The sequence below is a fragment of the Schistocerca americana genome, chromosome 6, assembly GCF_021461395.2.
Source record: "Schistocerca americana isolate TAMUIC-IGC-003095 chromosome 6, iqSchAmer2.1, whole genome shotgun sequence".
Classification (NCBI taxonomy): domain Eukaryota; kingdom Metazoa; phylum Arthropoda; class Insecta; order Orthoptera; family Acrididae; genus Schistocerca; species Schistocerca americana.
In genome coordinates, this window is record NC_060124.1 from 564696718 (window position 1) to 564722909 (window position 26192).

General features: G+C 44.3%; 1 protein-coding gene across 1 annotated transcript in view; it reads left to right on the forward strand.

Annotated features, from left to right (window-relative positions):
• The window catches only part of LOC124619777, a 1271017-nt gene that overhangs the window by 496976 nt on the left and 747849 nt on the right, over positions 1-26192 (forward strand). Inside the window, exon 2 of the mRNA XM_047146363.1 lies at positions 9735-9943. Coding sequence (XP_047002319.1) covers positions 9735-9943 — 209 coding nt within the window. The remainder of the gene's footprint in view (positions 1-9734; positions 9944-26192) is intronic.

A 26192-nucleotide genomic window follows, 5' to 3' on the forward strand; every position in this document is an offset into this window, starting at 1 on the left:
TCGTTCGTTAAGCGAAAGTTACTTTTGGGTTTTCGCATACAGTGATACCTAGCTTTAATCAGTGACAATTATATTTTCCTTCGGTCACTGTATGGATCAGCATTTAGAGTTACCTAGACATGTCCGAATAATTCTTAAGTCCTTTGCAAAGGTGACATTTTGCTTATTATGTAGAGTAATCATAACTGGGCACTACGAATATTGTCCTTTTAAAATCGTGCACATTTTTTAAAAGCCGTCATGTTAAAACTATTATAACACACTAATTTTACCAAATATTTTTTAACATTTAAAGTGCGCATTTTATCTGCTTTATCATCACTGAAAGATAATCAAACATTTATATCAATTCTTTCATTGTGCAATCTGTAACTTATTTCTCGTATGTGTGTTTATTTATATGCAGTGTGGTTGTTGTTCAATCTGACCTGAGGCTAGGGATCGTGTGATTTCTGTCAACTGCGTAGTGGTTTGCACACTGGACTCGCATTCGGGACGACGACGGTTCAATCCCGTCTCCGGCCATCCTGATTTAGGTTTTCCGTGATTTCTCTAAATCGCTTCAGGCAAATGCCGGGATGGTTCCTTTGAAAGGGCACGGCCGATTTCCTTCCCCATCCTTCCCTCACCCGAGCTTGCGCTCCGTCTCTAATGACCTCGTTGTCGACGGGACGTTAAACACTAATATCCTCCTCCTCCCATTTCTGTCAACTAATACATGCATTTTCAGCTAATTTTGGCATTTTGCTGAATTATCTCGTAAATTCACTTTAAGAGCTACTTATTCTTCATAGGATTTAAACTTCGAAGTGCTACTAAAACCTCAAGGTTTTCCCTTCAGATGTTTAAAAGAAATAATTTGAAGTGTGTTTCTGACTAAATGGTTCTGGGTTTATTCAAACATTGTATTACTCTGGAACTTAACTGTTTATGTTTAAGCATGGTTTTTAAAAATTGCAGAGGCAAATAAATGTGTACAATTTTTGTCTTTTGTATGTTGTAACACCTATGCTCCCCACTATTTCACTTTGATATGAAAATGTAGTAATGGGTCAAATATAAAGGTTGCGTTTCGGATCTCCCAGAGAAACCAAACAGGCAACTGTTGGGTTTCCATACGTGAGGGCAGCATCAAATGTCACATTACACTCAAACTACCTCGACTTAAGAGATTAACAAGAACATGTGATAATTTTATGTGTTCTCACGTTTTCGTTCATGTGATGTGTGCAATCAGACTGCACAGCAAAAATTTTACCAACATGTAAATGTGATAACGTAGACACAAAATTATTTTTCGTAAATTTTCCGTTAGTCGATTTAAAAATTTTGCTGTCACAAGTCAAGCTCAAATGCAAACATAGTGCAGCTCTTCCAGGAATCACTGATGCTACTTTCAATCTCTACACTGAATGATTTGCAAATTGAATAAAATGTAAGATTACACGAGTATGTCTGTGCACAACATGGTAACTCTCCTCTGTGTCTATGGATGTTGCTTTCAAAATGCCAATGTTAAAGGAATTTAAGTCACATGTGCAAACAGCCCTGCTGCAGTGTAACACTGGTTCCCGTTACATGACGGAAGTTAAGTGCCGTCCAGCATAGCAAGCTTGACTGTCCAGATCTGCGGAGAGCTGTTCACGAGCAGGATGCACTGGGCCCTTATGAGGCCAGTAGAGAAGCTGCTCGAGTGATAAGTGGTGGCAAAGGTCACGAAAACTGACAACAGCTGGGAGAGTGCAAGTTGACCATATGCTCACTGTTATCCACACCCAGTGACACTTATTGGCTGAGGGTGACGTGGCCACCGGTCGTGACAATTCAGACTTCTAAGGCTTGTTCAGATGAGGTTTAGTTTTGGTAAGGCACATATGTACAGAGCTTCAATGAAACTGCGCAATAACTGTAGGCGAAATAACTTGCCCCCTTCTAACAGCCGTGTACCGCAAGTCTCTAGAGGAAGCGAAGGTTCCACATGATTGGATAAGAGTTCCAGTTTTCATGAAGGGTCGTCGAGCAGATGCGCAAAACTATAGGCATATATCTCTGACATCCATCTCTTGTAGAATTTTAGAACATGCTTTTCGCGCGCGTATCATGCCATTTCTGGAAACCCAGAATCTACTCTTTAGGAATCAACATGGATTCCGGGAACAACGATCATGTCAGACCCAACTTGCTGTATTTGTTCATGAGACCCAGAAAATGTTAGATATAGGCTCCCAGGTAGATGCTATTTTCCTTGACTTCCGGAAGGCGTTCGATACAGCTCCGCACTGTCGGCTGATAAACAAAGTAAGAGCCTACGGAATATCAGACCAGCTATGTGGCTGGATTGAAGAGTTTTTAGCAAACAAAACACAGCATGTTGTTCTCAATGGAGAGACGTCTACAGACGCTAAAGTAACCTCTGGCGTGCCACAGGGGTGTGTTATGGGACCATTGCTTTTCACAATATATATAAATGACCTAGTAGATAGTGTCGGAGGTTCCATGCGGCTTTTCGCGGATAATGCTGTAGTATACAGAGAAATTGCAGCATTACAAAATTGTAGTGAAATGCAGGAAGATCTACAGCGGATAGGCACTTGGTGCAGGGAGTGACAACTGACCCTTAACATAGACAAATGTAATGTATTGCGAATACATAGAAAGAAGGATCTTTTATTGTATGATTATATGATAGCGGAACAAACACTGGTAGCAGTTATTTCTGTAAAATATTTGGGAGTATACGTACGGAACGATTTGAAGTGGAGTGATCATATAAAATTAACTTTTGGTAAGGCGGGTACCAGGTTGAGATTCATCGGGAGAGTCCTTAGAAAATGTAGTCCATCAACAAAGGAGGTGGCTTACAAAACACTCGTTCGACCTATACTTGAGTATTGCTCATCAGTGTTGGATTCGTACCAGGTCGGGTTGACAGAGGAGATAGAGAAGATCCAAAGAAGAGCGGCGCGTTTCGTCACAGAGTTGTTTGGTAAGTGTGAAAGCGTTACGGAGATGTTTAGCAAACTCAAGTGGCAGACTCTGCAAGAGAGGCTCTCTGCATCGCGGTGTAGCTTGCTGTCCAGGTTTCGAGAGTGTGCGTTTCTGGATGAGGTATCAAATATATTGCTTCCCCCTACTTATACCTACCGAGGAGATCACGAATGTAAAATGAGAGAGATTCGAGCGCGCATGGAGGCTTTCCGGCAGTCGTTCTTCCATACGCGACTGGAACAGGAAATGGAGGTAATGAAAGTGGCACGTAAAGTGCCCTCCACCACACACCGTTGGGTGACTTGCGGAGTATAAATGTAGATGTAGATGTACTGATAAATATACACTGACATACACACACACATACACACAAACAAACACACAGAAACACACACCCATCCCCTCACCCATCCACCCACCCACCCACACATTCAGAATAAATCGACACTGGCTTCTAATGGGTGCTGACTTTGTCAGAAACATCTCCATTATCGTTAGCTGTCAGACTGCTAAACGCCAAGTCAGCATGTCGAGAGCCGCCCCTTCATCCGTCCCTGGAGAGTTTGCCGCGCAACCTCAGTCAGCATTCGCGCCTCAGGCGGCGCAGCGTGGCTCTCTCCTGAGACCCAAATCTAATAAAGGCGGCGCACCGGCAGATCTCTGGCTCCCTTACCGCGTCACGACTTATTGTGTCCGCAGGAATCCTAATTAATTCTAATGCGAGCCGGAAAAAGAAGAGAAAAAAAAAGAGCGAGCGCGCTGGCGGGGTTTACCCTGTGGGATCCAGAGGATTCCGCAGTCGCTTTAAAGGAGCAGGGAGGGTGGGGACAGTGGGGCGCGTCACCAGGGATCAGCAAAACAAAGAGATGTTGACTCGCCACACGCCTGGGGGCCACTCCCGTTGTCTGACGCGGCCGCCCACCACACAGTACCACGCCCTGCAGACTTTTAAGGCTGCTGGCTTGCACAGTGTCACGTGGAAAGTGAGAGCTTCAAAGGCAGTTTGTGGATCTTAAACCACGAGTACCGATAAATAAAGCAGGAAGTCAGGGAATAACGAAATACAGACTAACGAGAGACCTGAGTGGAGGGAGTAAGTAGTGTTCATGAGAAAAGATGAAGGTCAGGCAATAGACACCCATCGAAGACTACATTGTTAGTTACCACATACTCTCAATGAATAAGAAGGGACAGTTCGAAGTAAAATTTTCCGGTATTTTCCTCAACTGTTATACGATAAGTGTCAACAGAGTCTATTAACAGCGACAGAGCACAATTTGTGCCTCTGTTTCGCCATTTTCTATTTTAAACAACCTGTGTATAGGGTTATAAACCTATTTTATAGGGTTAAAATCTCAAATATGGTTCCATGTTTTCTGTTATGTTACGAATCCGAGCCAGGATCTGTAACTGTTAAACATATTTATGACATGCTAGCTTGTCAAAAAGTTTACATGTGGAGGAACGTGGCTGTAGTACTGTTATAAAGTTTATAATTTAAACTGCAGCCAGCAGCATGTATTGTTTATAAAAGTTTAACTTAGACTATTACCAGTTTTGGAGTTATTACAAATACATCATCGATCGTTGTTACAGCTTTTTTTCCGTCCCTACCAGAACTTCATTTTATTTTCGTTCTGGCATGGTGCTCTACGACAAATTCGTCTTCTATAGCCTTATGCATTATAAAGTAAACACATTGGTGCACTTGCTCTATGTATGTGTCGTTTAATTCCCTGTAAACAGCTTAAACACACACCATTTTATGTTTTACAGTAGTACACAATTTCGTTCCAATATATTTCCGTCTGTAATTCTTTCATGTTTCCTTTTCTTACATTTATGCTCTTATTTCAATCTTTATGTCTCCCCACTGCTTTCTTTCTTTCTTATTTTTGCAATTTTTTTTTCAATGTTTCTTTCCATCCCTTTCTCTTGCTATTTTGTTTTAACCTTCTCTCTGTGATCGCTTCTTTGTTTGCATGCTCGTTAGTTTCTTTCCCTCTTTCTTTCTTCTTTCATTCTTACTTTGGTATCTCCATTTCTTTCTTCCTCCTTTATCTCATTCTTATTCTATTTACTGTCTTCCTCCCTCGTTATTTTTCTAGCTTCCTTTTCTCTCACTCTTTCGCGTTTTACGGGTTTCTTAAATTTGTTTTCTCATTTGTTCTTCCTTCTTTTTATTTCTCTGTAGCTTTCTTAATTAATTTTGGCCATCTTCCCCTACTTCTTTCTTCCTCTGTTGGTATTTCCTCACTCTGTAGTCACATTGGTTCGCTCCTTCTTTCTTTCCTCCTCGAATTATTTTCATGTTCACTCAGTTTTACTTTCTGTCCTCACTATTCTTCTTTGTACAGTTTTGGTCCCCTCCTCTCTTTTTTTATTTCCCTGTGTTTCACTCCTCCTTTCTTTCAAGCCTTCTAACACACTAATTCATTTCCATCCTCTTCTATCTTCCATTTTTCTTAGTAGTGTTCTGTGGTGTACTGTAGCAACCAGATTACTTCAGGAGAAGGTCGAGCAGATACTGCTACACATACATATTTTATTAATAATTTATTAAAGCTCGAGTAGGTTAAGTACACTCCTGGAAATTGAAATAAGAACACCGTGAATTCATTGTCCCAGGAAGGGGAAACTTTATTGACACATTCCTGGGGTCAGATACATCACATGATCACACTGACAGAAACACAGGCACATAGACACAGGCAACAGAGCATGCACAATGTCGGCACTAGTACAGTGTATATCCACCTTTCGCAGCAATGCAGGCTGCTATTCTCCCATGGAGACGATCGTAGAGATGCTGGATGTAGTCCTGTGGAACGGCTTGCCATGCCATTTCCACCTGGCGCCTCAGTTGGACCAGCGTTCGTGCTGGACGTGCAGACCGCGTGAGACGACGCTTCATCCAGTCCCAAACATGCTCAATGGGGGACAGATCCGGAGATCTTGCTGGCCAGGGTAGTTGACTTACACCTTCTAGAGCACGTTGGGTGGCAAGGGATACATGCGGACGTGCATTGTCCTGTTGGAACAGCAAGTTCCCTTGCCGGTCTAGGAATGGTAGAACGATGGGTTCGATGACGGTTTGGATGTACCGTGCACTATTCAGTGTCCCCTCGACGTTCACCAGTGGTGTACGGCCAGTGTAGGAGATCGCTCCCCACACCATGATGCCGGGTGTTGGCCCTGAGTGCCTCGGTCGTAAGCAGTCCTGATTGTGGCGCTCACCTGCACGGCGCCAAACACGCATACGACCATCATTGGCACCAAGCCAGAAGCGACTCTCATCGCTGAAGACGACACGTCTCCATTCGTCCCTCCATTCACGCCTGTCGCGACACCACTGGAGGCGGGCTGCACGATGTTGAGGCGTGAGCGGAAGACGGCCTAACGGTGTGCGGGACCGTAGCCCAGCTTCATGGAGACGGTTACGAATGGTCCTCGCCGATACCCCAGGAGCAACAGCGTCCCTAATTTGCTGGGAAGTGGCGGTGCGGTCCCCTACGGCACTGCGTAGGATCCTACGGTCTTGGCGTGCATCCGTGCGTCGCTGCGGTCCGGTCCCAGGTCGACGGGCACGTGCACCATCCGCCGACCACTGGCGACAACATCGATGTATTGTGGAGACCTCACGCCCCACGTGTTGAGCAATTCGGCGGTACGTCCACCCGGCCTCCCGCATGCCCACTATACGCCCTCGCTCAAAGTCCGTCAACTGCACATACGGTTCACGTCCACGCTGTCGCGGCATGCTACCAGTGTTAAAGACTGCGATGGAGCTCCGTATGCCACGGCAAACTGGCTGACACTGACGGCGGCGGTGCACAAATGCTGCGCAGCTAGCGCCATTCGACTGCCAACACCGCGGTTCCTGGTGTGTCCACTGTGCCGTGCGTGTGATCATTGCTTCTACAGCCCTCTCGCAGTGTCCGGAGCAAGTATGGAGGGTCTGAAACACCGGTGTCAATGTTTTCTTTTTTCCATTTCCAGGAGTGTATTTAACATTCTCAGAAATTATGTTCTACACTGATAACATGTGATTGAAACATGAAATGTAACTGGAGTTGCAAGTACAGACGATCATCGGCTGTACAATGGAGTGATGACAGTAAAAATTTGTACCAGACTGCGACTCAAACCCGGTTTTTCGCAGTTATCACCAGCAGTCACCTTACCGTTTGTTTATCCAAGCGTGACTCAGAGCCATATCCAAACTTCCAGATGTTGTCAACCATGTGTTTGCAACCTGTACTCATATGCAAACCTGTACTCGTATGCATGTCTGAACGAACATTGCATCGTAATCGTGTGATTGAGACTGTCGCTGACCTTGCAACATTTGCACTTTGTTCATTGCAAATTAATCATTTCTCATCAAAGTGCAATATTTCCTATAGAGGTATACAGAGTGGAGAATAACTGTCGTATTCGCTCTCAGCTGGATCTATGCCATGACAATAATGTTGTCTAAGATTAAAAGTCTATGTTGACCCATGACTGATAAAGGTCTTCGGATGGTCAGATATTGAACAAAGAATAATCGCCCAACAGCCATATGTTTTCAGAAGTTGTTTAGTTTAGACGACTAGTTTCGGCATGTCATTAATGTCATCTTCAGACTCCTATGCACTCCATGTGTAGACAGTCAGATATATCGCTGTTTTCAGAGCTGAAGCCATCAACATTTGGATTCCACGAGACCGTTTACTTCGTGACTTGACAGTTAATGTCAGCTCACGGAATCCTGGTACTGATGGCTCCAGTCATGCAAGTATCGATTTATCGGATTGTACATGGAGTACATAGGTGCCAAAAGAGGGCATTAATGTGATTCCGAAACTGGTCACCGAAATAAAATAACTTCTGAAACCATACCGCTGTTTGGCGATAATTCCTTGGTTCAGATTAAAAGTAGTAGCTGCTTACATACACTGTGTGATCAAAAGTATTCGGACACCTGGCTGAAAATGACAAGTTCCTGGCGCCCTCTATCGGTAATTCTGGAATTCAATATGGTGTTGGCCCACCCTTAGCATTGATGATAGTTTCCACTGTCGCAGGCATACGTTCAATCAGGTGCTGGAAGGTTTCTTGGGGAATGGCAGCCCATTCTTCATGGAGTGCTGCACTGAGGAGGAGTATCCATGCCGGTCGGTTAGACTTGGAATGAAGTCGGCGTTCCAAAACATCCCAAAGGTGTGCTATAGGATTCTGGTCAGGACTGTGTGCAGATCAGTCCATTATACGGATATTATTGTCATGTAACCATTCCGCCACAGGCCACGCCTTATGAACAGGTGCTTGATCGTGTTGAAAGATACAATGACTTTTCTCGAGTTGCTCTTCAACAGTGCGAAGCAAGATGGTGCTTAAAACGTCAATGTAGCCTTGTGATGTAATTGTGCCGCGCAAAACAACAAGGTGTGCAAGCCCCCTCGACGGAAAACACAACCACACCTTAACGCCACCGCCTCCGAATTTTACTGTTGGCACTACACACACTGGCAGATGACGCCCACTGGGCATTCGCCTTACCCACGCCCTGCCATTTGACCGCCACATTGTGTACCGTGATTCGTCACTCCACGCAACGTTTAACCACTGTTCAGTTGTCCAATGTTTACACTCCTTACACCAAGCGAGGCGTAGTTAGGCATTTACCGGCGTAATGTGTGGCTTCTGAGCAGCATCTCGACCATGAAATACAAGTTTTCTCACCTCCCGTCTGTCATAGTACTTGCAGTGGATCCCGATGCAGTTTGGAATTCCTATGTGATGGTCTGGATAGATGTCTGCCTTCAACTGTCGGGGTCTCTGTCAGTCAACAGACGAGGTCGGCCTGTACGCTTTTTTGCTGTACGTGCCCCTTCAAATTTCCACTTCACTATCACATCGGGAACCGTGGATCTAGGGAGGTTTAGGAGTGTGGAAATTTCGCGTACAGACGTATGACACAAGTAATACCCAATCACCTGACCATGTTCGAAGTCCGTGAGTTCCGCGGAGCGCCCCATCCTGCACTCTCACGATGTCTAATGACTTCTGAGTTCGCTGGTATGGAGTACCTGGCAGTAGGTGGCAGCACAGTGAACCTAATATGAAAAACGTATGTTTTTCAGGGCGTCCGGATACTTTTGATCACATATTGTAGAAACTGGAGTATTAGATAGAGACTTGGCTGAGTGGCATTGATCTCGGACATAAATATATTTCTGACAGCGGCAGTGTAAAGGAACAAAATAGTTCAAATGGCTCTGAACACTATGGGACTTAACTTCTGACGTTATCAGTTCCCTAGAACTTGGAACTACTTAAACCTAACTAAACTAAGGACATCACACACATCCATGCCCGAGGCAGGATTCGAATCTGCGACCGTAGCGATCGTGCGACACCAGACTGTAGCGCCTAGAACCACTCAGTCACCCAGGCCGGCCTGTAAGGGAACACTTGGGGGCGTGCATGCGCCGACGTCTCTGATTCGTTGCTGAGTCTGACGGCGACTCTTTGCTTGTTGTGCCGTCGTGTTCTACCAACTTTTGCGCGGGACCCCGTTCTGTGGCCGACGAGACGCGCTCTTGCTTCCCTCGTTACTTTGAAAATTCCTCCATTTCCCCTCTCTTCAGTTTTTCTGGTGCCCTCCTGCACAAGCACTTGCCTCTGGTGGTGGGTGCTCCCCCTCAGTAGCAGTGTTTTTCTCCCGTTCGCACAGTGAGGCCGCTGTGGTGGTGTTGCAGGGGTGGCGTGCCTGAAGGACGTACGCCTGCGTGTGGAGCCGGCGGCCGTGCAGCGCGGGAAGCCCGCCTCGCTGCTCTGCGAGTACGACCTGGAGGGCGCGCCGCTCTACTCCGTCAAGTGGTACCGTGGCCAGCTCGAGTTCTACCGCTACTCGCCCAGCGAGACGCCCGTCTGCAAGATCTTCCCCTTCCCCGGCATCGACGTCGACGTGAGTCTTCTGCACGCATACGCACTATCACCTCTTTACTTTCTAGGCTACTGCCCATTGACATTGCTTCACGAAGAAGAAATGCAGATGATAAACGGGTATTCATTGCACAAATATATTATACTAGAACTAATATGTGATTACATTTTCACGCAGTTTGGGTGCGTAGATCCTGAGAAATCACTACCCAGAACAACCGCCTCTTGCCGTAATAACGGCGTCGATACGCTTGAGAATTGAGTCAAACAGAGCTTGGATTGCGTGTGCAGGTACAGCTGCCCATACAGCTTCAACAAAATACCACAGTTCATCAAGAATAGTGACTGGCGTATTGTGACGAGCCAGTTGCTCGGCCACCATTGACCAGACGTATTCAGTTGATGAGAGATATGGAGAATGTGCCGGCCAGGGCAGCAGTCGAACATTTTTTGTTTCCAGAAAGGCCCGTGCTGGACCTGCAACATGCGGTCGTGCATTATCCTGCTGAAATGTAGGGTTTCGCAGGGAACGAATGAAGAGTAGAACCAAGGGTCGTAACACATCTGAAATGTAATGTCCACTGTTCAAAGTAGCGTCAGTGCGAACAAGAGGTGACCGAGACGTGTAACCATCGGCACCTCATAGCATCACGCCGGGATAGGCCAGTATGGCGATGACGAATACACGCTTCCAATCTGCGTTCACCGCGATGTCGCCAAACACGGATGCGACCATTGTGATGCTGTACACAGAACCTGGATTCATCCGAAGAAATAACGTTTTGCCATTCGTGCAGCCAGGTTCGTCGTTGAGTACACCATCGCTGGCGCTCCTCTCTGTGATGCAGGGCCAAGGGTAACCGCAGCCATGGTCTCCGAGCTGATAGTCTATGCTGCTGTAAACGTCGTTGAACTGTTCGTGCAGATGGTTGTTGTCTTGCAAACGTCCCCCCATCTGTTGACTCAGGGATCGAGACGTGGCTGCACGATCCGTTACAGTCTTGCGGATAAGATGCCTGCTATCTCGACTGCTAGTGATACGAGGCCGTTGGGATCCAGCACGGCGTTCCTTGTTACCCACCTGAACCCACCGATTCCATATTCTGCTAACAGTCATTGGATCTCGACCAACTCGAGCAGCAATTTCTCGATACGATAAACTGCAATCGCGATAGGCTAAAATCCGACCTTTATCAAAGTCGTAAACGTGATGGTACGCATTTCTCTTCCTTAGACGAGGCATCACGACAACGTTTCACCAGGCATAGCCGGTTAACTGCTGTTTGTGTATGAGAAATCGGTTGTAAAATTTCCTCATGTCAGCATGTTGTAGCTTTTGCCACCGGCGCCAACCGTGTGTGAATGCTCTGAAAAGCTAATGATGTGCATATCACAGCATCTTATTGCTGTTGGCTAAATTTCACGTCTGTAGCACGTCATCGTCGTGGTGTAGCAATTTTAATGGCCAGTAGTGTAGTTTTGGCTACCAGTCTCTCCAAATGACTAGAACACAGCGTGAACATTAATGAAACCGACAAACCACAGAGACGGACATGTGACGGGAAATGGAGGAAACGGAAGAACAAAAGGTTCTATCAACGAGTGTCCGGAAATGGCGCTGACGAATGGAATTTCCTCTGACTACGTCCCGTGTGTTCCTTGTCTGTTTCAGGCTGCGTGATTGGTGCAGCGTAAGCAGCAGAATGATCCGGTATTCATGACTGGAATAATAAAACTAAACTCCTCCGGAACAGTCAAAGTAGTCCCAACGGTACCGACCGGCCGCCGTGTCATCCTGATTCTATAGGCGTCATTCGATGTGGATATGGAGGGGCATGTGCTGGGCACAGCGCTCTCCCGGCCGTATGTTAGTTTCCGAGACCGGAGCCGCTACTTCTGGATCAAGTAGCTCCTCAGTTTGCCTCACAAGGACTGAGTGCACCCCGCTTGCCAACAGCGCTCGGCAGACTGGGTGCTAAGCCATCCAAGTGCTACCCCAGCCCGACAGCGCTTAACTTCGGTGATCTTGCGGGAACCGGTGTTACCATTGCGGAAAGGCCGTTTGCATGTCTAGAATAGGACTTGATATTTTTATAAAGTATAGGAAATCCCATACATCGATATTTACAAGAAACATTAACGGCCTTCGATATGTCGCAAAAAGTATTGATATAGTGACGGAAAAGATATCGACGTAGCGGCCTATAAAAATATCGGCTGCAGATTGTAAATAAACTGCCGATCTTAGAGCTGTATTTTTTTTAATGATGTACTCTATTCACGAACAAGCTAGCAGCCTGCTTAGCTCAAGTAGAGCATGAATAGAGACGATGCTTGTTCACGCTTGGCGATAACCACTTTGTTAACAATGGTAGCTGCTTGTAAGCGGCACAACAAGATGTGTCCGACTGGTACGCCCCTCTAGTTTGACACACATACAGTTTTTCCGGAACACTTCTTGTCGACTTCTCTCTTTTTTCACTTCTGCATACGCCAGCGACGTACCTGTTGTAGTGTCAAAATTGGGTGCTGAAGTTAAACGCTGCAGTATTTGTTGGTATCGCAGAGCGCTGATTGCGACAGCAGTTTCCCTCACACTCTGCGCCCACCACAAAGACCAGTCTTGAGATTTACTTTTTGTTCATCATTTTCAACAACAGTTTTTGAAGGATAGTGATGTGAAGGAATAGATTTTTTTTCTTATGCGGCTGGTGTGCTATTTGTTCACATTGGAAATCCTGCTATTCCACTCACACCGTCGCTACCTAGTGGAGTCGGCCTTGTTTTTTGTGCCACCTGTTCGTGCTTAACATAATCAAAGAGAAAGACAGGACGTGATGAAAGCTCATAAAGTAGTTAGACTCCTACACACAATGAAAGTAAAATTATGTTCTACTGCTCTTTCAAAAGATCTATTTCAAATACTTACCGAGAATTGCAAAAAATGAAAAAGAAAATAAAAATAACAGCGTTCGGTACTCTCATTTCGATATCGATGTATCGGTGAAAAGATATCGCCATATGTCGATATACTCTGGAAAATACATCGATATATCGACATTTTATTAATGGCCCTAGTCGGGAACAAACCGATATAGAGTCTGTCTATGGCCAAGAAGATGGAAACGGTTGAGAGGCACAACCCAGTCCTTGATATCTGGTGTACGCGCAGTCCATCGCCTCCCAGCACGTTGTCTGTCTGGAAGGTGCCTCAGTCACACAAACGCTCAAAAAGGGCTTGAAATGTTGTGTGATGTGGTTGTTGTGGCTGAGGGTACTTGTTTTAGTATAGCTGTGCTGCCTCTTAGCCGTTTCCGTATACAAACCCCCTCCCGGCTTGTTCGCGGCATAAATAACGGACCACTGTGCTGCTTACGGTATGCTGTGTCAACCACACTTCGTGCATCACACAAGAAACACACGGAACGGGATCAGGGGAACTTTCATTCCTCAACCCCATCTACTGCGGCAACGATGCATTTCTGAACACGTGTTCATAGGTCCCTTTTTGTTCTCCATTCCAGTCAGGAATCCGTCTCAGCAGTTTGTAGGCTTTGTTAATGTTCACCCTGAGGAAATAATTGGCATTAGACTCTGTAAACAAAGATTTCTTTTACTTTTGTATCATGTAGCATCGCGAGATATAGAAGACATCAAAGTTAAGCGGAGTTTAAACTTGGCGTTTAAGAAATCGTTCACGCAGGAGAATCGTATAAACATAAGGCGTTGTTTGACCATCACACAGACTCTCGTCAGGACGACAAAACAATAACCATCGGTGGTGTCGAGAAACAACTGATAGAGTAGAATGAAAATAAGTCGCCAGTTCCTGATGGAATTCGAGTTTGATTTAGGAAAGAGTACTTTACAGCATTACACCTTTACTTAACTTCATTTATCGCGAATCTCTCGCCTAGCGCAAAGACCTAAGCGACTAGGAGCAGGTGCAGGTGACTTCTACATACGTGAAATAGAAAAAAAGGAACCCGCAAAATTACAGAGTCCAGGATCCTTGAACATATTCTCAGTCTCAATATAATTGATTTCCTTGATAAGGAAAGCTTCTGTCCACAAATCAGAACGGCTTTGGAAAGTACCGCTAGCTCGAATCTCAGCTTGCCTTGTTCTTACACGAGATCCTGTGAACCAAGGATGAAGGACAACAAGCGGATACCAAATTTTAGGATTTCCGTAAAGCATTTGAAAAGGTGCCACACTCCCGACTGTTAATGAAGGTACAAGCATACGGAATAGTTTTCCAGCTATGTGAATTACTCGAGGATTTCTTGAGTGAAAGAACCCAATACGTTGTCCTCGACAGCAAGTGTTCATCAGAGACGAGAGTATCGTCAGGACAGTCCCAAAGGAGTGTGATAGAACCGCTGGTATATTCTGTACACACAAATGACCTGGCAGACAGCGTAAACATCTGTCTGCCGCTGTTTTTTGATCTTGCTGTGGAGTATAGGAAGGTGTCGTCGTACAGTGACTGCAGGAGGATACAATATGCCTTAGACAAAATTTCTAGTTGATGTTATGAATAGCACTAACTCTAAATGTAGCAAAATGTAGGTTAATGGTGACGAGTGGGAAAAACAAACCCATAATGTTCGACTACAGCAGTAGTAGTGTGCCGCTTGACGTTGTCACATCGATGACGTACCTAGATGGAACCTTGCAATGGAATGAGAATATAAGGTTTGTAGTAGGGAAGGCGAGTGGTCGACTCCGGCTTCTTGGGAGAAATTTAGGAAATAGTGGGTCATCTGTGAAGGAGACTGCATATAGGACTGTAGTGCGACCCACTGCTAAGTACTGTTACCGACTTCGGGATCTGCACGTCGGATTAAAGGAAGACATCGAAGCAATTCAGAGGCAGGTTTCTGGATTTGTTGCCGGTGGTTTCGAACAACACGTAAGTATTATGGAGACGCTTCGGGAACTCAAATGGGATCCACTGGAGAGAAGACGGCGTTCTTTTCCAGGAGCACTACTGAAAAAATTTAGAGAACTGTCATTTGAGGCTAATTGAAGAACGATTCAACGGTCGTCAACGCATATTTTGCTTAAGGACAATGAAGATAACATCGGTCTAGCCGATGCAGTTGTACAGTCTCAAAAATTTGCTTTACGTTTCACGATTTCATGCTAAAAACAGTTTTGTTTGTACAGTGGAACTGAACCATTGTACACCTGAAATTAAAAGTGTCTTTAAACAGGAGCTACATTGCGTTTGTTCTGTCAGGCACAGCAATAAGCAGCGCTGATGTTACCGACAACACAGAGGCGTAAATTACGTGAACATATCACATAGCGTCAGCGGTACTGCCTAGTCCATTGTGTGGTAATCATATCATTTCCCTACAGCAATGTGTTTTCAGTCTCGGCCAGTATCTTTCCAGTCGTTGGTATGCACGTTTTGTAGACGGATTTCATGTGAAATCTACATATGGCACATTGACAGACAATTCAGCAGTAACGACATTAATCATCCTTTTCCGGGAATGCAGATCAGTTAAATACGAAGAGGGCGGGAAATGGATCTAGCTGACGCGAGGGACGTGACGCTGCTTTTGCCTTCAAACGCGTTACGAGGCTAACCATCGACGTGCATATCATGTTCGTAGTGTGTATGAACTGAAGATGTCACAAAAGGTAAAGAGTGTAGCGTACTGCACACTGTTCCGGTCATTTGTGGACATCCAAGGAATCGCGGATCTCAAATGGTTCAAATGGCTCTGAGCACTATGGGACTTAGAACTACTTAAGCGTAACTAACCTAAGGACATCACATACATCAATGCCCGAGGCAGTATTCGAACCTACGCCCGTAGCGGTCGCGCGGTTCCCGACTAAAGTGCCTAGAACCGCTCGTCCGCAACGGCCTTCAATCGTGGATCTGCAGAGAGTTTTATTCTCTGATAATTCGTGGTTTCCGCGAAGAGGATACGTGAATAAACAAAAGAGAAGAATTTTATCAACCGAGAATTTACATGTGTTTCCCGAAAATACGTTGCACGTTAGGAAACCGGAATGTGGTGTACCGTATCGCGGTCGTCGTATATTACAATTACAATGAAATCATTACACAGTTTATTTCGCTTCTTCAGGCAGATTATTGTCATTGTTGGCTGCAGATGGACGGGACCACAAACCACTGATATAGTGATACTGCTCATTTCTTAAGCGAATCAAACCTTTATCGAACGTCTGTAAAGAATTATGGATCCAGCGTTGTCCCGAACTAATAACTCTAGACTTTCCTACATGGGCCAGATAAAAAATCTGTAAAAATTAGCAACACACACCGGCCCAACAGAAGACAGACATATCAACAACATTAACACCGGTGTCTATGTGGTTCATAAACTGACCTCATATATGATAAACTGAACAGGGTGACCATTCTGAGTGTATGTTGTAAAGAATGTGTGTCCTGTTATGAAACATGTACTTGATTGCATTCAGAAGCTTGTGACTTTTCCATCACCATATAGCTTAGTATGTGACACTATTGACTGGTCTGAACACTCCATACACATTGCCAGCTGGTGCATGCCATACGTTGTGCATTGTGTGCAACCGCGTATGGAGTGTGAACCTCATGTCCTAAGGAAGCGGCTATGTGAGTGACTGGTGAAACCATTTTATTTTTCAATTTCTTTTTCTTTTTAGTCATGCATCTTCTGACTAATTTGATGCGGCCCCCCACCAATTCATTTCCTATGCCTATATCTTCGTCTCAGAGTAGTACTTAAAGCTTACGTCCTCAGTTATTTGATGGATCTATTCCAATCTCGGTCTTCCTCTGCAGCTTTTGCCCTCTACAGCTCCTTCTAGTACCCTCGAAGTCATTCCCTGATGTCTTAACAAATGCCCTATCATCCTGTCCGTTGACCTTATCAGTGTTTCCCACATGTGCCTTTCGTCTGAGCAGAACCTTCTCATTCATTACCTTATCAGCCAGCCCACCTAATTTTCAACATTCGTCTGTGGCATCACTTGTCAGATTCTTCGATCCTCTTCTGTTCCGGTTTTCCCTCAGTCCAAGTGTCACTACCATACCATGCTCCAAACACACATTCTCAGAAATTTCTTCCTCATTTGTATTTTGGTCAGTACTGATAATTTCATCCCCTTTCTCATCTTGCTTAATTTAATTATAGCGTACTCTCCCAATGGGACCGTCCTTCTTATTTCCTCACGGCTGCAGCTGTTTGTTGCTACCGTAGATTCTAAAAATGTGTATTTATTCACGTGCTCTAACATTTCTCCGTAATTCACTACGTTTGTCTTCATTTCTAATTTCAGAATATTTTCTTCAAATTAAGACCTAAGCCAGCATTTCCACTTTCTTTTCGTACTGCTACATGTGTTGTGTCGTCTCCATATCCTAACTTGTTGCTCCCAAATATTAATTTTTTCCCGTAAATTATGTTTTACCTGCAGTTAAACATACAAATTTAATCTCTCTTTGACTCATTTCCCTACGACGAGAGTTTTTGCATATTCTTCCTGTTTTTTTTTTCCTTCTTTTTGTTGATTCCTCGCTTTTGTGCAGACTCGTGCATGGTGCTCTGATATGTTCAAGTTGAAAAAAAGAAATCCTCAGTTTCACTGAAACGTAGAACTCTGTTGCTACTTGTGGCTGCTGGTTTCCTTGAGCACAATTTAGAATTTCTCTTTTTAAAACCTGAAACCCAGTCTTTCCCTTCAGTTTTTGTAATTTTATTGAAATTGTGCTCAAAGCCTAGTTTCTCGGTAAGCACACACACAAATCGTATTATCTGAACGTGGGAAATGCCAGGGAGCAACTGTGACAATGTTGTCGCATGGATGACTAACTGTTGTTGTTTTTTAAGAATAAAAATAGATCTCTCCAAGAAAAGTTTTTTCACTGAATTTGATTTTAATCGATCGGAAAGTGTAATTTTTTATACGTTCAGCTTAATTTCGTGCGCTGTTCAGCGATCTTCCTAACTTCACTAAATTTAATGCCTTTTTTAGAGTTTCTTTTGCTCATTTAACATCCTTTCATTTCTTTTTGTTGTCCTCGCTATCTGCAAATAGACTGAAGATCTTACTTACATAAGGCTAAACAACTTCTTTCTGAAGTTTAGAGCAGGGTGGACACTGACACTCTGTAAACATTGTCCCACGTACGTCTGAAGAAATTACCCCACTCAAACATCACGAAGAAGACCATAATTTAATGGCTGTGCTAACTTTCGAAAAGTTACAAAACATATGATAAAAAGTTCACTAGAAAACATAATACGAGGGCTATCCGCAAAGTACATTACGTTTTCGTTTGTGTCCGTTAGGGCCGCGGCTAGCGCGGCCAACTTGGTGTCAAGGCATTCCGCCGCTCAGTCGCCATCCTGCCGTGCCAGTGAGAGGTTCGTGCTGTACTCCGTTGAGTTAGTGTGACAGTTTGAAATGTCAGCGTTAATTAAAAATGCCGCGAAGTGTGAAGTGCGTGCTGTAACAAGGTTTCTGACTGCAAAAAACTGTACACCCATAGAAATCTATCGGCAGCTTTGTGAAGTGTATGGGGACAACATAATCACTGAAGGCGGAGCCGCCAATGGGTCATAAAATTTAAAAATGGCCGAAATAACGTTCAGGACGAAAAGCGAAGTGGAAGACCCAGCATAGTGACTGCCGAACTTGTCGAAAAACTCGATGCCGCGATCCATGAAAACCGTAATTTCACAATAACGGAACTCTCTATGAGTTTTCCACAAATTTCACGAAGTTTGTTTGCACGAAATCATTACCGAAAAGCTTGGATACCACAAGTTTTGTGCAAGATGGATACCAAATATCTTGACAGAGATTCACAAAAATCAGCGAATGCCTGCAGCGTTAACGATATTGGACGCTTACGAGAAAGATGGCAACTCATTACTCGATCGCATCGTTACTGGTGACGATACATGGGTTAAGCATGTGAACTGCGAGACACAATTGCAGTCAATGCAGTGGGGGGCACACAAATTCCCCTCAAAAACCCAAGAAATGCATGCACACATTGTCGGCAAAAAAGGTGATGGCGACTGTCTTTTGGGACAGAAAAGGTATGATTTTTGTAGATTTCCTGGAAAGAGGCACTACAATTAACTCTCAAAGGTATTGCCAAACTCTACATAACCTCACAAGAGCAATACAAAACAAGCGCAGGGGAAAGTTGGGCTCAAAGATCTTGCTGATCCACGACAACACCCGGGCCCACACACGGCAAATGCCACTCGTGAAGTTCTCGAATCTTTTAAGTGGGGATTGTTTCCTCATCCGCCGTACAGTCCCGACCTGGCACCGAGCGACTTCCACTTATTCCCAGCATTGAAGAAGTGGTTGGCTATGTATCGTTTTGACGACGACGCACAGCTTCAAGACTAGGTAACCACGTGGTTGAAGGCGCAGGCGACCGAATTTTACGACGAAGGAATTTCCAAGCTCGTCCATCGCTACGATAAATGCCTTAATTTAAATGACAACTATGTAGAAAAGTAGTATTTAAGTGTGGCTTTCATCTGTATATAATAAAAAAAATTTCTAATAGTTTATTTATTTTTAATTCCAAAACGTAATGTACTTTTTGGATAGCCCTCGTAATTACCTACATTGTAATTATTACCTCTAAAAATATTCGTACGCTTACCTCTGTTTAAGCAAAAACCAAAACTGACGTCAAAATTCAAGAGAAATTATTTTTTAATGTCACAGTAAGACCACCGTTTAAAGAACTCGCCGCCTCTGAACCCTGCTTGTGGCACCGTCCGCTATGCTGCAGTACTCTTTCCCACTGACTGCAGCGCTGACCCACTGAGGTGTGAGAAAACGATGGTATGTCCGCAGTCCCGCATCTACCCTAAGCAAGACATATTAGGCAGGGAAATAAAATCCGACGTAGGCAATAATGGAATAATTCCCATTTCAAAGAAGCCAGGTGCCGACAGGTCTGAAAATTACCTTCAGCTTAATAAGTTATGGTTGCGAAATACTGACACGAACTGTCTGCATAAGAATAGAAGAAGACGCCCTCGGGTAACATCGCTTTGGGTTTCGGGGAAATGTAGGAACACGCGAGGCCGTATGGACCGTATTTTAGAAGGTTGCTGAAAGAATGTGAGCCTGCATTTATAGCATTTGTAGGCATAAGGAAAGCTATGCACTGGAATACTTTGAAATTCTGGTGGTAGGAAGGTACAATACAGGGAGCGAAATCTTGCTTACAAGTTGTGCAGAAACCAGACGGCAACTCGAAGAATCGAAGGGCATGAGTAGGAAGCGGTAGCTTAGGAGAACAAAAAGTTTTACGAGGCGTGTTTCTTCAGTAAGTACCGATTTTAAATTAAAACAAAACACGTGCTAAGATATCTCAATAATTTTATTTTTACATGAAAGCCTATACCTTTTCTGCATAATTTACGTCAATATTGAGACACTTGTCATAACGTTGTACCAGTTTTTGAATACGCTCCTCATAGAAGTCTCCCGCATGACTTGTTGACCACTGCATCACCACTGTTTTGACTTCGTCATCGTCTTGAAGACGCTGACCGCATAGGAGTTTCTTCAAGTGCAGGAACAGATGGTAGTCACTGGACGCAAGCTCGGTGCTGTACGAAGGATGATCTTGAGTTTCGCATCGAAAAGACGTGATGAGATCTCTGGTCCGATAAGCCACATGCGGACGAGCATTGTCTTGCAGCAAGACGATGCCCTTTCTCAACATCCATGGACTGTTGCTTTGATTCAGGTGTGACGTAGGCCACCCATGTTTCATCGCCCGTAACCATTTGGCTTAAGAAATCATCACCGTCGTTGTGGTACCGCTCAAGGAAAGTCAATGCACTGTCTAAACGTTTGCTTTTGCGCACATCCTTCAACATTTTTGGTACCCAACGTGCGCACAATTTTCGGTAATTCAAGTGCTCGGTCACAATGCCATGCAAAACACTACGAGAAACATTAGGAAAGTCATCCCGCAAGGAGGAAATAGTAAAGCGTCTGTTTTCTCTCAGCTTATTGTCCACTTCCTGCACCAAACTTTCATTAACGACCGATGGTCGCCCACTCCGTTGTTCATCATGCACATTTGTGCGGCCATCTTTAAATGCTCTCACCCACTTTCTTACCATTCCATCACTCATAATGTTTTCTCCGTAAACTGCACAGATGTCACGATGAATATCGATCGCTTTGCGCTTTTAGCACTAAGATATCATATAACAGCCCGTACTTCACAGTCCATCGGTGGCATCTTAAACACTCAGTATACAACGTAAACTAGGAATAATCAGACTGTAATCGCGTCAGTGCGTAGCTTAAGGTACAGGCTTTCGTGTAAAAATAAAATTATTGAGATATCTTAGCACGTCATTTTTAATTTCAAAACGGTACTTACTTCAAAAACACGCCTCGTATATAGTCTTTCACTGATGGTATTCAGTGTGTACATTCAGCAAACAGTAAATGAAACCCAGGAGATAATTGAAACTGGAATTATATTTCAAGTTTAAGAAATGATAAATTTGAGGGTAGCTGATGACATATAATTCTGTCAGAGACGGCAAAGTACTGGGAAGAACAGACCAGCATAACGGATAGCATCCAGAAAAGAGGCTGTAAAGTGAAGATGAACAAAACAATGGTAGTCGAAGTGAATCAAGTGATACTGATAGGATTAGATGACTTTTGCTATTTGTGCAGAAACATATCTAACTATGGCCTAAGTAGAGACTCGCTAGAGCAAGAAAAGCGTTCTGTAAAAGAGAAATTTGCTAACACCGAATTTTAATTTGTTATTAAGTCTTTTGTGAAGTTATGGAGTCTATATTTGTACGAAAGTGGAACGTCAAAGATGAGCTCTTCAGACGAGGAGAGAATGGAATGCTAATGGGGAGGTGCCGAATCCGAAATGACTGAAAGAAATTTGTGGCACAATTTGGCTCAACGAAGGGAGCAATTGATAGGACACATCTTGAGACATCAGGGAATCGTCAGAATGATTTGGAGAGGAGGTGGGGGGTTATTGTAGACGGAAACAAAGGCTTTAGTATAGTCATCAGACAGAAATGGATGACGTAGAAATAGATATCCAGAGTTGAAGAGACTTTTGGAAGACAGAGCAGCATGGAGAGATGCGTCAAACCAGTCTGTGGACTGAATACGACACCACAACACAATGATGAAGTGTACGAAATCTGTAGTAGGTGAATACACTGAGGTGACAAAAGTCGTGGGACGTATACAGATGGCAGTAGTATCGCAGATGCAAGGTATAAAGGGGCAATACATTGGCGGAGCTGTCATTTGTACTTCGGTGATTCATGTGAAAAGTTTTCCGACGTGATTATGCCTGGACCACGGGAGTTAACAGATTTTGAAAGCGGAGTGATAGTTGGAGCTAGACGCATGGAACACTCAATTTAGAAAATAGTTAGGAAATTCAATATTTTGAGATCCACAATGTCAAGAGTGTACCGAGAATACCGAAATACAGAAAACATAAAGGTAGACAGAGACAAATTAAGACACAATCGATCCAGATATGAGGAAGGAATTGAATCATTCAATGAATGGGATGACATGAAGTGAAATATGGCGAAACAGGATGAACTATGGGGAAAGGAATAAAAGAAACGGAAGCAATGGTGGTGGAACAAGGAATGCGAGTAAGCGGTAGAGACTCTCAGGAAAGCCTGGAGAGACTGGAGCACCAAGAAGGACCTGGAAAAATGGAAAGTTTTCTTAGGAGCAAGAAAGGAAGCGGCTCTAACAATAAGATGGACCAGAAGATAGAAGATGAAGCAGGAACTGGACGAGATTGAGACTAACTTCAGGAAAAACAACAGCGGACACTTTTTTAGGAAATTCAAAATGTGTCTGATTGGATACAAGGGTAGACAACTGTTTATAAGAGATAAGAAAGGGGAGCTGGCTGTTAGTGCGAAGGAGAACTGTCGGATTTTTGCAGAGTACTTCCACGACCTGCTGAACTGTGAACCACCTGAAGACAAGCTGGAACTGGGGACTGACACAGAAGAGAGAGAGAGAGCCACGCCCTCCAACCACTGATGAAGTCGTACATGCCATAAGCGATTTAAAGAATAATAAAGCAAGTAGAGAAGATGGTATTGCAGCCGAGATGATAAAGTAGGGAGGCATCAAATCAATACAAAACATGACCAACATAATCCACCAGATCTGGAGAACAAAGAAGTTGCCAGAAGGACGGAAGAATGCAATTGTAGTACCAACACATAAGAAGGGGGCAAGAGAGATGCAAACAACTACAGAGGGATATCGCTACCAGAAGTCGGATACAAGGTGCTCTCAAAACTATTACTCGAGAGAGTAGAACAACAGATAGAAAGTACAGTTGGCGACTATCAAGCGGGATTCAGGAAGGGAAGAGGTTGTATAGAACAGATAATTATCCTGAAGCAACTGGTCGAACATAAGGCCTTAAGAAACAAAAAGACAGTAATAACCTTCGTAGACTTCAGAAAGGCATATCACTCCATCGTCAGATAGACGCTTGTTAGGATCCTGAAGCACAGAAGACTGGATGGAACTACACAAGATCTCATAAAAGAAATTATGACAGACACAAAAGGAAGGGTGAGATTCAAAGGAGCACTGTCAGAAGAATTTGAGATTGGTGTTAAACAGGGAGTTGGATTGTCACCATTGTTGTTCATGATAGCACTACACGTAGTGATCAGGCAGTGGAGAGCAATAGACGAGGAAATGGGAATACCAAAGACCCATGTGGGGGACTAAAAGGACAACAGGGCTCAAGTGGACTACCTCGCCTTTGCAGACGACATAGTAATAGTAAGTGAGACGGAAGAAGACACAAAGACACAACTCGACAACTTAAGTAAGGTAGCAAGAAAGGTGGGACCGAGGATCGCCTATAACAAGAGAAAGTCATTAAATACCACTGCAGACTGGGAAACACCGGAAGGCACTGCGCAAATGGTGGACAAATTTTAAATACCTGGGAGAATTTATAACTGGAAGAAACAGGAGCAAGGAGGGAATAACAGAGAGGATAAAGAAGATGAGGTCAGCCTAAAGTACGACAAAAGAGATATACAATAAAAAGAATATATCCACAGAGGCAAAGATAAGCCACTACAAGGCAACAGTGACCAATGCGGTATTATATGCTGTTGAGACGATGACACTAGGAAGAAATCGGGCAGAGCAGCTGGAGAAAGACGAGAGAAAAATACTGAGAAAAGTACTAGGTCCCAATAGAGGTGGATGTGAAGGCATAGGGAAGAGTTGTGCCGAAACATGAGAACAATATCTGGGGACATCAGACTCAAAATGGAAAGGTTTGCTGGACATATAGCTAGGATGAGTATGGACAGAATGACAAGAGAGTGTGGGAAACAACAGGGAGGACATGGGTCAAATGGCTCTGAGCACTATGGGACTTAACTTCTGAGGTCATTAGTCCCCTAGAACATAGAACTACTTAAACCTAACTAACCTATGGACAATACACACATCCATGTCCGAGGCAGGATTCGAACCTGCGACCGTAGCGGTCACGCGGTTCCAGATGGAAGCGCCTAGAACCGCTCGGCCACCATGGCCGGCTGGAGGACAAGGGGAAAGACAGGAACCAAGTGGGTTGTTGAACTTCGGAAGGACTGGTTGGAATTGTGAATCAAGGTCGAAGGGAAGGAAAATTGGCGGAACAAATATACACTGACCAATATGCCGGAAATCAACGACAGAGAAGAATACAGGAAAAGATTAGATTGTCACCAGTGTAGCCGACAGGAGAAAAGGACACTAAAGATCTCGGAAGAAGGGCGGGAGAGATGAAGAGAAAGAATGGAGAGGTTCTGGGAGAAGAAGAGGAAAATGCAGTCCACGAGGGGGCTACCCGTGGTACTACACACGCCGTAACGCAAAATGAAGGAGAAGAATTACCTCTCACCATGGACTACGCAGTAGCTGACTGATTTCACCTAACTTCCGAGAGGAGCTGCGTTCTCGTAGATTGTTGGTGGTAACAGACAAGCAACACTGAGTGAAACAACAGATGAAATAAATGTGGACGTACGACGAACGGATACACCAGGACATTGGGGATAAATATAGCGTTAATGTGCTTTGGGAGAAACCGACCATTACGAGCGTGTTTGCTACGACATCGCCTGCAGTGTACCCGCTGGGTTCGTGACCTTATCGAGTGCCCCCTGGACGACTGGAAAACCGTGGCCTGGTCACGTGAGTCCCGATTTCAGTTGGTAAGAGCTGATGATAGGGTCCAAGTGTGGCGTAGACACTCCAAGAAATCATGGACCTACGTAATCAACAATGCGTTGTTCAAGTTGATGATGGCTCCCTAATAGTGTGGGCAGTGTTTACGTAGATCGATACTATAGTCAGACTGAAACGGTCATTGACTGGAAATACTTATGTTCGACTACTTGGAGACCATTTCCAGCCATTGATGGACTTCATGTTCCCAAACAACGATGGAAATTTAATGGATGGCAATGCTCCGTTTCAGCAGGCCACAATTGCTGGAAATTCGTTTGAAGAACATTCTGGACAATATGACCCAACGGTCTGGTCCCAGATCGCCCGACATGAAGTCCATCGAACACTTATGGGACATAACCGAGAGGTCAGTTCGATCACAAAATCCTGCACGGGCTACACTTTCGCAGTTTCGGTCGACTATAGAGGCAGAATGCGTCAGTATCTCTGAAGGGGACGTCGGACTACTTGTTGAGTCCATATGACATCGAGTTGCTACCCGACGCCGGGCAAAAGGAGGTCCGACACGACATTAGTAGGTATGCCATGACTTTTATCATCTCAGTGTATCTGCTCGTCGGTGCAATAATATCTAAGGAATCAATAAGGTCTTTCATAAGGATTATTTTTATCGCAGTGAAACCAATGAATACAATTTTTGTCTTTAATGTGTGATTTCATTCAAATTTCTTTGCTCGCAACCGTACGGCTCCTTATACACTGGTGTCCAAAATTAAAGCTGCAAACGGAATTTTTGCAAGGTTGCGTGAACAGGTGATAGTAATGCAGAAAAAAAGTAAGGAATGCAGAATGTAAACAACTGCAACATGCAGAAGAGTAGACAAAAATGGTCTTCGTTTTTTCCAACTTAATGGATACGCACACAAATTCCGACAACTGGTTAATGTGCTCAGCATAGGGTGTAGTCATATTTGACTGGAATAAAGGCCTGGCAACGACGGGCTGTTGAG